The sequence below is a fragment of the Vanacampus margaritifer genome, chromosome 13, assembly GCF_051991255.1.
Source record: "Vanacampus margaritifer isolate UIUO_Vmar chromosome 13, RoL_Vmar_1.0, whole genome shotgun sequence".
Taxonomy (NCBI): domain Eukaryota; kingdom Metazoa; phylum Chordata; class Actinopteri; order Syngnathiformes; family Syngnathidae; genus Vanacampus; species Vanacampus margaritifer.
In genome coordinates, this window is record NC_135444.1 from 23,322,120 (window position 1) to 23,336,510 (window position 14,391).

The 14,391-nt window shown below is 41.5% G+C and overlaps 1 protein-coding gene across 2 annotated transcripts; it reads left to right on the forward strand.

Annotated features, from left to right (window-relative positions):
* The first annotated feature begins 344 nt into the window (after positions 1–344).
* Positions 345–13,942, forward strand: slco2a1 (solute carrier organic anion transporter family, member 2A1). Of its 2 annotated transcripts, XM_077583648.1 has the most exons (14): positions 385–541; positions 5,609–5,746; positions 6,670–6,832; positions 8,311–8,523; positions 9,684–9,782; positions 9,873–10,018; positions 10,641–10,707; positions 10,900–11,064; positions 11,167–11,365; positions 11,438–11,585; positions 12,774–12,937; positions 13,013–13,077; positions 13,170–13,290; positions 13,431–13,942. In XM_077583648.1, the coding sequence occupies exons 1-14, from the start codon at positions 521–523 to the stop codon at positions 13,549–13,551; spliced, it is 1,830 nt and encodes a 609-aa protein (XP_077439774.1). In that variant the 5' UTR covers positions 385–520; the 3' UTR covers positions 13,552–13,942. The 2 variants fall into 2 exon arrangements, with proteins under 2 accessions (XP_077439773.1, XP_077439774.1); XM_077583647.1 differs by having other exon boundaries at positions 345–541; positions 11,167–11,585.
* The last annotated feature ends 449 nt before the right edge of the window (positions 13,943–14,391 follow it).

Genomic DNA, 14,391 nt, shown 5'->3' on the forward strand with positions numbered 1-14,391 from the left:
CAGCCTCCACCTCTTCTTCCTCATTAGCTTCAATTAGCCTGTCATCCAAGTGATGACTCAATGAGCAGATAGTTCACCAACAACGTTCCCTTGCATTATGTCCTCTGAATGTGTTCTAACATGTTAGTAATTGACCGATTTATATTCATCCTATTTCCGTGGGAATTTTTCTAGTTTTTTTTTTTTTTTTTTATACAGTGAACCGTGCACGCCCCCACCATAGTACAGATCTGATTTTCAAGTTATTATATTTATTTTATTTTTTTTTAATACAAGCAATTCTGAATGTAGAACTGCGCAACTTTAGTGTTGAACTTTGGGGCTGAAACGGATCCACTATAAAAGCTCGTGTGACTCAGCCAATGGCCGGCACACGTTGTACTGTGACGTCACACGGTCCCTCACCGGAGGGGGGGGGAGAGACCTAGAAGCTCTGCGCATGCGCACTACGGTACACACACACAAACACACACGGTTCATTTGACTTCATTCCAGACGTGAAGAGACACACAGGAGGACTATGATGTTCCACAGCATTAAGGTAAGCGCTTACTTTATTATTAGCCCACTTCAAAAATAATAACAGCTCCATTTAATTACTTTTTAATAACACGTCCGGTAACTTATTGAATTTTGTGTCAAGTGTGCAGGTGAACGTTCCAAACCACGATGCCAATGTCAACATTTTTTCAAACGAGACTCAACGTTATTGATTGAGCACTTTAAAAACAAACACACTTGCATAAAGTGCTGCACATAAGTTAAAACAAGACAGTGAAAAACAATAACAAAACAATGCTGAGTAGAAAATCACATAAAAAATGTCGGCGGTTTTCCCTGGAAATTAACATGTGACATTTAGTTTTAATCGTGAGTCATCAGAATCAACTTTTTAAAAATGTGTCCGTTTTTATTGAAACATGTCTGCTCACGTTTTAGTGAATTTAATGGTAATTAACTTTTCTTTTTCTTTTTTTTTTTTTTTTTAATCAATTGTGCCACATAATGATCCTGTCAGCATATATTATATAGTAAATAAATTAAGGTTTAGACACAAGATGTACCGTTTTGAGCAACATTAATAATATGAATACATTTTGCAATTTGAACCCTGAGGCTGTGCTTCTACTGTAGGATGAGAAGGAAACTATTTGCTCAGTTTAAATGTAAGTTCATCTTGTACCTTTGAGGAATTGTGATCGAAATAGTTCGAGTGGGGGCCATGACCCTAGCGATGATGTAACACAATGAGGCCTTGAGATCAATGAACGGAAATGGTCATTAATTCAGCCTCCCAAAAAAAGCAATAACAAATTTAAAACAAAAAAAAATGAAATTTTCCACTTGATACTAACTAGTGTACATTATTATGAAAAATGAGAGTAATGGCAAATACAATTAAAAAGAATTAGAACCGTTTTGTCACTCTTTTTTTCTTCAATTCCTGGACATTGGGCAAGACTTTTTGTGGTTGACATTTATTAGTTGTATTGCACTTCTTTTTTCTTTTTTTTTTAACAAACCTCAAAAATTCTTAAAAAAACAAAATACTGCTGTTCGTTTGTTTACATTTTCAATGAAAAATGAGGTGGGTAAATGGGGAAAAAAATTTCACAGATGTCAAACAGCAAATATGCAGCGACTGTAGTTAAAAGTTGTAATATCACCATTCACCACTAGATGGCAGACATGTCTTAGTTGCACTTACACTGGGTTTGGTGGATTTGGAATGATGTGCAGTCATGCACGACAAACATAAAGCCTCAATAAGATGTACATTTTGAGTGAGTTGATTTTTGCGAGAGAGAGAAAAATGCACAAAATGTGTTCTTGCACTTTAGGTTGGTTTGCTGTTCAGTTTTGTGGCCAATTGCACTCGATAAAAGAAACCTCACTATGTGCTTATTTGTTGTTTGCTTCAAACCATTTCTTATTAGCTTCGGAGAGTGGATCGATGCACGCATTGACAAATTTGTTATGAAAAATAACGTGTATATCAAAGGGATGGTCGACTCATTGAGCCATTTTCAGAAGTAGAAATAAATTAATGTGAAGAACTGTAAAAGCAACATTTTCCACTTGCTGTCGACTGAAGATGACATCACCTGTGCTGAAGTAAACGACCAATCACGGCTCAGTTTGCTAACCAAACCCAGCAAACAGGTGAGCCGTGATTGGTCGTTAGCTCAGCACAGGTGATGTCATCTTCAGTCGACAGCAAGTGGAAACATGAGTTTTTAAAAGTATTGATTGTACATGAAAGATAACAAAGTTATCAAATTACTTCTGGACAAAATTTTAACTGCTGAAAATGGCTTGAGGAGTCAAATCTTTCTTGGTCATCGTGACGTTTGTTGGAGATGTAAGAATGATTTGAGGTTGTAAAAAGTTCGAGACTCGCTGCTCAATGGCCGACCTGGCGTGGTTGCGTTGCACGGCCTTAGTCTGTTGTGTTGAGATAGCGGGAGGAGTTCGTTCTGCCCGGTGCGGACGGAGGCCTTTTTGTGTCCTTAACTTTGTTTATTTTTGCACCTGTGAAAAACACTTGATGATAAATCCATTTTTCTTGGCTCCGGAACACAATGTTCATTTCAGCGCTCTGTATTTGCTCAATTCCATCGGCACATTCTTCAGCTCACACACACGCACACGCGCACACGCACACATTCACACACCGAGCAAAACTGCAACATCAATTCTTCAAGGATATTTCCGTCACGGCCGTTGTGGGAGACAAAAGGGAATGACAGACGGATATTGATAGACTTCGCAGACACAAAAAGAAGAAAACAAGAAAATTCCAAAAACTATTTGGTTAGCAAAATAAAATAAAAACGAAAATGCTTTAAAAAAAAAACGAAAACTAACAAACTAGAATTATAGCAACAATGTCCTCAGTTTTAGTCTTTGGTAATTAATTTAATGCACGAGCCTTTGGGAATGATTTTAAATGTGATTTTAAGTAGATTTCGTTGGATATTAACCGGAATAAGGACGTTTGAAAGCGCGTCACACAGAAGCGACGTCATCTATTAGCAGCCAATAGAATGAAAGTTATCTGTAACCAATTTGGATTTTGAAAGGCAATTGCGGCATTGTATCGGGGGAAAATACCGTCACGTTCGCAAGCATTCACCGCTCGGTGAGATTCCGGCGTCATCGGCCTTCACATTCGTGAATCGATATTTGGTATTTTGACAAATCGGCCCGGCCGATAATTGGTCTATCCCTAGAAAACATCAATTAAAAAAAAACTAACTTGCATTTTTGGAAATAAAGATGCTGAGAATAAAGCAATGTTTGTCTCTGTAAACATTAAAGACGGTCGTGTCGTTGAACCCAACCTTCATGTTTTTGCAAACATAACAGACAATTTTTATTTTAGTCTAAAAAAAACATTTTGACAAACATCTTGTGTGTGTATTTGCAAACATCAAAGACACTTGAGTTTTTCATAGACATCAAAAGTAATTTGTTGACCTTAACTTAACTCTTTGACTGCCAGACGTTTTCAGAAAAGGGATGCCGTGGGTGCCAGCCGATTTTAAGCATTTTGACTGATCTTTCAAGGTCCATAGAAAATGATGTGTTTGGACTATGGAAACACACATACTACCAAATGAAAGATTGGACTCTCATCTTTCATCAGAAAAAAAAAGTTTGTTTCTACCTTATTCCGTTTTTCAGTAATCAACAATAGAAAATGGTTAGTTTCACCTCTGTTTGAAACAAACGTCTTTTAACGTCTTTGGCACTCCTCCATAGGATTTTACTAAACGTTATTTAACGTTTTTGGCAGTCAAAGAGATACGTGTCTTTGTCAACAAAGGCAATTTCATGCCTCTGTTGAATCCAGCATGTTTGTAATCATTTCTAATTTTTTTGACATTGATTAAAATGATAATGACGCTGACCTTTGACACTGGAAACAAGTTAAATTCACAAACAAACATAATTGTTTTGAATGAAAATAAATAAGTGAAGTGATTCATCTCTGGTTGTGTCAAATGATAACATTTCTCTCAACGAATTGTCCCGCCAAACGCTTTGATGTCTTCCTCACAATGAGGGGAGTTGATCCCGTGACCCGTCTTGGGATTTGCTGCGCGTTTCCTTTGCTCGGTTCTCTTCCAGCGAATGGGCCGAGTTAAAAGAACAAAAACAACAACAGAGGTTTCCGCGTGGAAACCCACGGCCGCGTCGGCCTCGCGCCGCTCGCAGTGAAAGCGTTTGAAACGGGAGGGCAAACTTCCCGCAATTCTTCCCGTCGCAGCAGGTTTGAAAGGCGACCGGTTGAAACAAAGGCGACGCTTACCGGCGCGCGTCTCCCCGTCGCAACACTTTGAGAATCGACACGAGGTGTCACGAGAGTGACATAGCGGCGCTTTGCCACTTGACTGCGTCAGTCATTCATTCGCAACTCCATGTTTTTGTAACACTTTGTCAAGCCAACGTAGCGTGTGTGCTTGAACCTAGCGTGTCTTGACAGTCAAGTTTTTGTCAACTTCTAACACAATTCGGAGTCGCTTGTAAACCAAAGATATCATTTGTAAACATCAAAGACACGTGAGACTCTTTTTTTTTTTTTCTACCTAACTTGTGTTTTCGAGAATTTTTTAAAACGACCCCGCGATGAACCAGTCCAACGAACTTATGTATTTGTAAACATCAAAGACACCCTCGTTTTCTTAAATGTTTTCGAAATGTCAAAGACTCTTGTAAGACTTAAAACTAGGATGTGTATTTTCATGAACATCAATCATCAACTTTTGCAACCATTTCCCTGATGTAGCTAGCATACTTTTTTTTTTTAACATCAAAGACTATTCCGAGTCGTTCATCTTGACTTGCATACTTTCATGAACAAAAAAAGCTATTGAAGTTCCTGAAACGAACGTACTTTTCTGCAAACATCGAAGACAATTCAACTTAACATGTTTTGTCAACATCAAAGACACCGGGGACTTGTTGAGGCTAGCACAGGCCTACGTGTTACATGCAAATTATTTAACACTTTTTTTGATTTTTTGACCCTAGCATACTTGTTTTCGTGAACATAAAAGACAAATGTGAGTCTTGTGGAACCTAACATTTTTCTTAAATGTCAAAGACACTTTAGTTTTTTTAATCTAACATACATTTTGGTAACAAAGAAAACAATTTAGTATTCAAACACAATCTACACATTTTTGTAAACATCAAAGACTTTTTTTTTTTAAGGCCTGGTGTGTTTTTGTAAAACTCAAAGACACTTAGAAATGGCCAACGAAGCACGCCTAGATGCTTTTCTGAACGCTATCGTATGTTTTTTTTTTGTGTGTGGCAAATATCAAAAGCAATTTAGAGCGCTTTTGAACCCAATGAATGAGTTTTTTGTACACATCAAAGACGATTTGAACCCAACAGTGGCGCTTTGTCTAATGGAAAATTCGGCCTGCTGTCATTTATTTACAAGCAAATTACCGTTCTGGTCCTTTTGACGGCCTCGTTTTTACAGAGAGAAAACCCGAACCTGCAGACGCCGTCAACTTCTGGCTACATTAAAGCGTGCATATTTTTTCCTGTGTCTTTGATTTGTCTGCATTCCGATTGGTGTGTTTTGTGCCAGGTGTTCGTGCTGTGTCACGGCCTGCTGCAGTTCTCCCAGCTGCTCTACAGCTCCTACTTCAAGAGCACGCTCAGCACGGTGGAGAAACGCTACGGCCTCAGCAGCTACTCCGCGGGAACCCTGTCCTCCCTGCACGAGGTAAACCGGAGAGAGAGAGAGAGCGAGAGGGCGAGATAAAGCGAGAGAGCCAACAACAAGACGGGCAATGCTTGCTGGCCCGGCGTCAAGGATGCAACTCGTGACAAAAGGGTCACGTTTGCATGTCTTGGCTAGTCAAGCGCGGTCTTGACTCTTTCTTTGTTTGTTGTCAGGCGCAGTGATTCCTTCACCCGATTGGAACTTGGATGCTCGTGTTGATAGATGGATGCTGTTAATTGAGAATTAAATTCTCATAAGAATCGCGATTCTCATTTAGTACGATTAAATGTCCCAAAATCGATTTTATTGAAAATGTTTGATACTGTCTTGCCCTTGTTTGTGTGTGCCTTTACTGTTCATGTTGTACCCGATTTGGCCACTTAGGGGCAGTGTGGTTCCGCTTGTTCCGATACACAGTTAAGTTGCAGCCACATTGGAGAGTGGAAGGAAAAAGTCACAATCGAGTCATATTTTGCCAATAAAAGTTGTTTTTTTGCAGCGTAGGAAGAGCAGATGCCGCTGAGTCATGTTCAGATGCTTCTCTGTAAACATTCCTCACGCGTTTTGTATGAATAGCCGTTCTTTTGAGTGATAAAAGTGCCACGAGTAGCGCGCTAATTAGCATTAGCGAGTCAGACTGGAGTCGATCGTGACGTTTCTTTGCTCGTCTATGAATTGAAGCAGAAATTATTGTCAAGCCAATCATTTTGAATCCAAAAGATTTCTCTTTCAGAATAAGAGCATCAAATGACCTTAGCCTGCTTATTTTCTTCACTTCTTCCAAAATGATTTGAAATGATTTCTGGAACATGTTGAGAAAAAAAACAAAGCCTAGTGAACACGTTCCAGATTCACTTTTCTTGTCACTTCATGGTGCGTGCATGCGTCCGTCTGTCTGTCCGTCCGTCCGTCCGTGTTTCCAGGTGAGCAACTGCGTGTTGATCGTCTTCCTGAGCTACTTTGGGACCCGCGTGCACCGCCCTCGCATCATCGGCGTCGGCGGACTGTTGATGTCCATCAGCGCCATGATGCTCGCCATGACGCACTTCCTGTCACGGCCATATGAATACGACTCGGTGCTGCTGAGTAAGAGCTGACGCAAAAGATCACACAAATTCATCTGGTGTGTAAAAATATCAAAGACTGTTTTCAGTCTCGTGAACCGAATTCGTCAAAGTCACGTTCAAGTGTTTTCAACAAAAGCAATTTCAAGTTTGCGATTTCTTAATGCGGCGATTCCCAACCTTTGTTGATTCAAGGCATACATTTCAAGTACACAACAATACACCAATTATATAATAATAATAATAATATAGAATTATATTAAGATCATCTGTCTGTTCTGTCTGTCTCGGAGTCACAAGGACGATTATTTTAGTTAACGAAAACTAATTAAAAAAAACAAACCGAAAAAAAAAAAAAATTAACAAAATAAAATAAAAACAAAATGCTTTTTTTTTTACTCAAATTTTAGCGAAAATGTCCTCATTAATTTAATTTCAAGTCATTCATTTAATGCATGAGCCTTTGGGGATGATTTTAAGTATATTTATTTCAGCGGAATAAGAACGTTTGAAAGTGTGTGACGTCATCAAGCAGCAGCCAATAGAAAAGCACCTTCAGATAGACGTCAACAATTTTTTGACGTGCTCGACTTTTGCCACCAACGGCTCGGCTCGCCTGCGTTTTCATTTCATTCAGCCAATACGCAACGCTGGGTAAGAATTGAGTTATGTTCTTCTTTTAACCAGGCTGCTTATTAAATAACAACATACAATAAAAACTTAGCTAAAATGAAAATTCCAAAACTATTAACAACCCTGGTCACAAGCATAGATCGATAAACAAAAATACATGATTTGTTATCAATATTTTTTAAATATCGAAGCCCATTTGGATCAAACTGAATTGAACAAAAATACTTTTGTAAACATGGCAACAACAACAACAACAAAATGGCCACAAACGAGCTGAAAGTGTCCAACAAGGCCTGAATGTGAAATGAACCTGACGTACTTGTAAATATTGAAGACAATTTAAGTCTTATAACTGCAAACAAACTCATGAACTAATTTCCTCGATGTCTGCACGCCGGAGGGTTTGTCCCGCCGCGTACAGCACAACATGGCGCCCAACATGGCGCCCAACATGGCCGCCTTGTTTTATCTGAGCATCTTCGTGAAAATCGAGTCTAAACTCCAGCTCAACTTTGTCTTAATTAGAAGGAAATTCATCATCGCGTGTTTTATCTGACATGCGAATCAGCGTTCGTTCGTGTCGCCTGCAGATTTCATGCTCAGGAAATTAAAATACTCACAAAATGTCAGGCCTGCGGCTGAGATTTCCAGATGGACCTCAAACGCACCATAACATTTATTGCGATAGCTCATTGACAACTTTTTTTTTTGCAAGACTTTAATAGGGAGGGAAAAAAAGGCCCAAATCTCACGCCAGTTTCAAACAGGACCTTCTTCATTATCACAAGCAGAGACCGGAAGAGTGACAGAAAGGCTCCGCAAGATCTTGCGTCCTCGGAACTAAATGGTCCCGTCTCGTTTTTGCAGACCGTCAGGACATTTGCGACCTGCGCAGGAACGCCAGCGCCTCCGAGTCCTGCGACCGCGACGACAGCCGGCGATTGGCCGACACGCACACCCTGTGGATGCTCATGGCCGCCGCCCAGCTGCTGTTTGGCGTCGGCTCGGTGCCCATGCAACCTTTCGGCATTTCCTACATCGACGACTTTGCCGCGCCCGGGAACTCTCCGCTCTACATAGGTGAGGTGAACGGCCCCGCGCTGGATCCGGGTTCTTGTTATTGAAGAACACGGTTCAACGGCCTCGTGTGACCAAAGATTCCGAGTACACCTCGTGTGTAGATTGCCTTTAATAGCACACTCAACCCTGTCGGTCGCAGGGGAGCTAATATATGAGATTAGCTTTTTGTAAACATCAAAGACACCCGAGTGTCATTAAATCTAATATGTGAAATTTTAGTCTCACAGCTTTTTGTAAACATCAAAGACACCCGAGTGTCATTAAATCTAATATGTGAAATTTTAGTCTCACAGCTTTTTGTAAACATCAAAGACACCCGAGTGTCATTAAATCTAATATGTGAAATTTTAGTCTCACAGCTTTTTGTAAACATCAAAGACACCCGAGTGTCATTAAATCTAATATGTGAAATTTTAGTCTCACAGCTTTTTGTAAACATCAAAGACACCCGAGTGTCATTAAATCTAATATGTGAAATTTTAGTCTCACAGCTTTTTGTAAACATCAAAGACACCCGAGTGTCATTAAATCTAATATGTGAAATTTTAGTCTCTCAGCTTGTTTTTAAAAAACATCAAAGACCATTCTGAGTTACTCACCAAGCTTCAGTGTTTTTGCTAACAAAAAAGACAGTATTGAGTCTCTGCCATTGAAAGTTTTTATGAACGTCAAAGACAACTTTGAGAAATTGAATGTTTGATGTAAACATCAAAGACGAGTCATTCCTGTCTTTGTCAATATCAGAGACAGAAACACGGAAGACAATTGAGTCACAAGTGGATCTACAGGTTTTTGTAAACATCAAAGACAATTTTGAGTCTTACATGTTTTCGAAAACAAGAAACACTTGTGGTTGTCATTTTTTAATATGTCTTTGTAAAAATCAATTACAATTTAGAGTCTCAATGAATCTTAAGTAGTTTTTGTACAGTAGACCTTAAAAAAAATCCATCCTGTTGAACCTAGATTCAAAGTAAAAATGTTTTTGTTTGTTTTTATCCATACAAAAAAAATGCATCAGAGCTGAGCCATTTTTTGGGGTGTAAACATCAAAGACAATTTGAGGTTTTGTTGAGCTTCCCACACGCGTTTTTCATCACCATCAAAGGCACTTTCTGGTGTCATTGAAGTTAATGTATGTGGTTTATTTTCATTTGCAGCCATCTTGTTTGCCGTTTCCGTGTTTGGGCCCGCCTTTGGCTTCCTGCTGTGCTCCGGGATGCTTCGTATCTACGTGGACGTGGACAAAGTCACGTCAGGTCAACAACGGCCCCGCGCTCACCCTCACATGCTTTCATATCTGATTTTTGTAATGCCATATTTCAATTTGTTATTTTGGCTCCCTGCAGATGTGGTCGTGAATCAGGCGCTGAGTCCGGGCGACCCCCGCTGGGTGGGCGCCTGGTGGATGGGCCTCCTGATCACGTCGGTCTGCCTGGCACTCGCCTCCTTGCCGTACTTCTTCTTCCCCGGCAGCTTGCCTTCAGAGGGGCGGGTAAGAACATCTGGAGGGATTTGGCGCCATCTGCTGGCTGTAACTGCTCACTGCAAACCGAACCGTTTTATCTGTACCTTTACAATATAAGTTTCCCATTGAATCAAATGTAATCACATTTTTCATTGAAATATATGATATGCTCCGCTGTTTGTGCATCATGTCGACAGTCGCAAGGCTCAAAGTGCGGTTTCATGCAACATTTTCTGGAAAATAGGGAAGTTAAAAGTTAAAGGGCTCAAATTCAGGAATATATTTTTTTAGGCAGAGGTCCAAAACATCATAATGGATAGAATATGTTATTATTCACTTCCAACATTATAAAAGACTACCATAAATCCTCCTTATATTTCCCAGTTTAAAATAAGATTACTGTCAATCATCCAAAAGTTGTGAAAGGAAAACTAACACTACCGTAAATCCCCCAAAAGTTGTGCAAGTTAAAATAAGACAACTGTAAAATAACCAAAATTTACAAAGGGAAAAATTAAAAACACACAGCAAAAAGCCAATCTGTATAATAATTGTCCCATAAATTCCCCCCAAAAACTTTATGGGCGGTTGTAGATAGTTAATTTTAGTTGTATGTCACAATGCTGAATTTCTTTTTTTATGTTTCCAGATGATTGCAAGAAAATCCAACGTTGACTTCAAGAAGCCTCACGTCTCTTTGTCTGACTTCTTAAAAAGCAAGTTCCTTATTTGACTCATTCCTAAGGTCTTTTTGGTTTTGTATTTTCGCTCGAGATACGTTCCATAAATTGACTTGACCAAACCACTTGAGAAAAAAAAATGGGTTCAATGGGTTGACTGGTCTACATGAAGTTTTTTATATGCCAGCAAATTCCCTGAAGGTGATTTTTGTCTTTCCGCGTGTTCAGTGTTTCCCAGGATGTTCTTCCGCCTGCTGCTGAGTCCCTTCTTCCTGGTCCTGATCCTGGCGCAGTGCTGCTTCTCCTCGGTGATCGCCGGCCTCACCACCTTCCTCAGCAAGTTCCTGGAGCGCCAGTACAGCGCCTCGGCCGTCTACAGCGCCATGCTGGTCGGTGGGTGTCGGCTCAAGATGTCGAGATGAACTTTTGCGGCGGTCCGGCCACGCGCGGGACTTGACTGTAAAAAGTGTTTGTCCCCGCCGCCATCCTCCGTAGGTGCCGTCAATATTCCGGCCGTGGCGGTGGGCATGCTGGTGGGCGGCGTCATCATGAAGCGGACGGGAATGTCCCTGAAGAACATCCCTCGCTTCTCCGTGCTCATGTTGAGCGTCTCCACGCTGATGTGCGTGCCGCTCTTCTTCATGGGATGCTCCACGCACAAAGTGTCCCATGTCAATCACTACCAATCCGGACGGTACGGGCGAGCCGGCGGCATTTTTCCGTCTGCAGATTTGCCGTTGAATGCGGCAACGGTGATTTTGTGCAGGTCTCCGTCCATGTGCTACGCCAACTGCTCATGCCCCTCGAGCGCCTTTAACCCCGTGTGCGGCTCTGATCACGTGGAGTACATATCTCCGTGCCACGCCGGCTGCACCAATTTCACCAAAAGTCCGGACAACACACACGCCGTCCAGGTACGACGATATTGTGGAGCATATCGGAGCCTCCTGTGTAAAAAGGGGCTGTTGTGGGGAAATAATCCGTCTTCCGCCATCTGGCTGTGACCGCAATGGCAATGAAACGATGCCGCCTGCGTCGTTAAGCCCCTCAGGTTGTCACTTGTAGAAAGAAACAAGACAGCATGCATGGTTTCACTAACTCATTCGGCCCGCACATGGTAGGAATATTTCAGCTTTTTTTCCAGGGGGGGCCTGCTGGGCTACTCTCAAGAAACAAATTGGTGTATGATGCGGCGATAAAAAACTGAACATCTTGCTCAGTTTGCTTTGTTTTTTGCCCATTGAAATGAATGGAAATGCGTGTTGGATTTAGTGCCATCTAGTGGCGAGCTAATAACTCATTCATTTTAAAAACCCACTCATAATAATGTGCACAAAAAAAAGTTCTATCACATCAACGTACATTTTCTTATATAATCTTAGGTCTAGTAGTTGCTCATTATATTACTTAGGTCACCCCGCGCCTTACAGGCTGACATGCTTTGCCGCCATCTTCCTGTTACGGATACCCAAAGGAGAAGAACTTGGCTAACATAGTTAGCCTGTGGTGGTGCTTGCAGCTCGTGTTGGACCCAATGGGTCGACCAGCGCTTACCTGCCACAGCTGGGGGCTGGCAGGTGGTCGTCGTCGCAGAGTCTCATGATTGGGGCTCCTTCCGCTTGTCTCCTGCCGCTTTGCTCTCGCTAGCCTTTGCTAGCTTCTCCAGCTAGCTGCTCCAGCTAGTTCTGCTTGTTAGCCGCTCACGCAAGTTCCTGCTCGCCGGGTTGCTCGCTCACTCCAAACAATAATAGTAATAATAATAATAATAATAATAATAAATACCTGTAATTGGAGGAATAAGCGGAGGCACCGTAGTGAACGTGCTTTAAAACCGTTGCATTCTATTAGTTCACCACGAGATGGCACTGTACCTTTACTATAACACCGCCATTGTCTGTGGTACTCTCTGTTGAGATTTTTAGAGCAGACCATACACATTACGACCAAAACTGTTAAATGCCTCATTTTCTATTGTTTATGTGTGGGTCCCGTCGCAGATTTAAAAAACAAAAACAAAAAAAAACATTTTAAAGATTAGAGAAATCCTTATTTGTGTACATATGTTTCTCTTTGGTGTCTAATTGAGTGTGGTGTGTTTTTAGCTGTACACTAACTGCAGGTGCATATCGGGCAGCCAGGGTCACGCCCGGCCGTCGCCCTGCGCCAACCAGTGCCCGCACTTCCTGCTGCCCGTCATCCTGGTGCTGTCGGCGGGGGCGCTGATCGCCTGCCTCACCCACAACCCGATGTACATGATGCTGCTCAGGTCAGCTGCTGCTCATCCGAATCTCAAGAGTCGCGCATGCGCGTGACTGACGAAGCGCTTTGTCATCATATTCAGGAGTGTGGCATCAGAGGAGAAATCTTTTGCTATTGGAGTTCAGTTTCTCCTGATGAGGCTTTTGGGTAAACCAGAAAATAAATTGATATGTTTCTGATGATTGTATTGGTATCAAGTAGCGCTGGTTAAATTGCGGTTTTTGCATCCTCCATCTCAGCATGGCTTCCGGCTCCGGCGCTGTTTGGCATGGCCATCGACACCTCGTGCATCTGGTGGAAGCGCGTGTGCGGCAAGAAGTTCAGCTGCGGCTACTACGACAACGACGTCTTAAGAAACCGGTTAGAGACGAGTCATGTGACTTGAGTCAGTCGTACGATTTGGGACATACTTGGCAGAGTCCAGATTAAGCGCCGTAATCTCTTATCTGCTCCTCAAAATCTGAAATCTGTGTTTCATCCAGTTTTGCTATTTTCCGCAGGTATTTGGGCTTGCTGGTGGGCTACAAGGTGATGGGTGTGGCGCTGCTGGCCATCCTGGGCTGGAAAGTGCTGCGGACACGGGAGTACAGTCTGGAGAAAAGGCCTGATGGCGCGCTATAAAACATGGGCCACCCCCTTCCCATTTTAGGTGGGAGTGTTCAAAAGACCCAAATGTGGCAATGCCTCACAGCTTCTGCAGGATTTGTATAATGACATGTTCACTATTGCCTATCAAGTCGGTTCTAATGCACAGCCCGTTAACTGTATAGCTTAATATTTAAGTGATTTTTTTTAATGCTGTGTAAGTACACACTGTTCATTTTGTACTTTTTTTTTTTATTTAGCCGTTTTATTAATCACACGTTTTGCGGTGCTACGTACCGCACATTATGCCTGCTATCTAATAAAACAAGCTATACAACAATAAAACAATCACTAAGATGTTTTTGTTTTGGTATTGCTACCTCTTAACTTGCTGGTAAGTGCCTAATAAATGAAGCCTAGATTGACATTTAAAAATATATATCTTTTTTATGATTTTTTTCATATCAGATTTTGAGAGGGTGAATAGCTGAGATCATTTGGTTGCAGAAGTGTGCACACCTTGTTATAACTGGGTATGTGGCCGTGAATCACATTCAAACTGTTCAATGGGAGTCAGCACACACCTGCCACCAAAGAGCCTTTGATGAACCCCTAATAAAGTTTAGAAGTTCTGAACTTTTTGGGTGGGATTTCTAGCAGAAACCTGAGGTTTTTGTGCAAACGTGAACTACTGTTGGGAAGTGTTGATATTAATCCCTCCTCCTTGACTATATGGCCTCACTCCAGTTTCAGCTGAAGAAAGAAATTCTCAAAGCAAAAAACTCACATTTCAGCAGGGGTGTGTAGACTTATATATATCCCCTGTATCGCAGATAAAAGAGAAAAAAAAAGTATGATTTGTATTGGGCAATATTT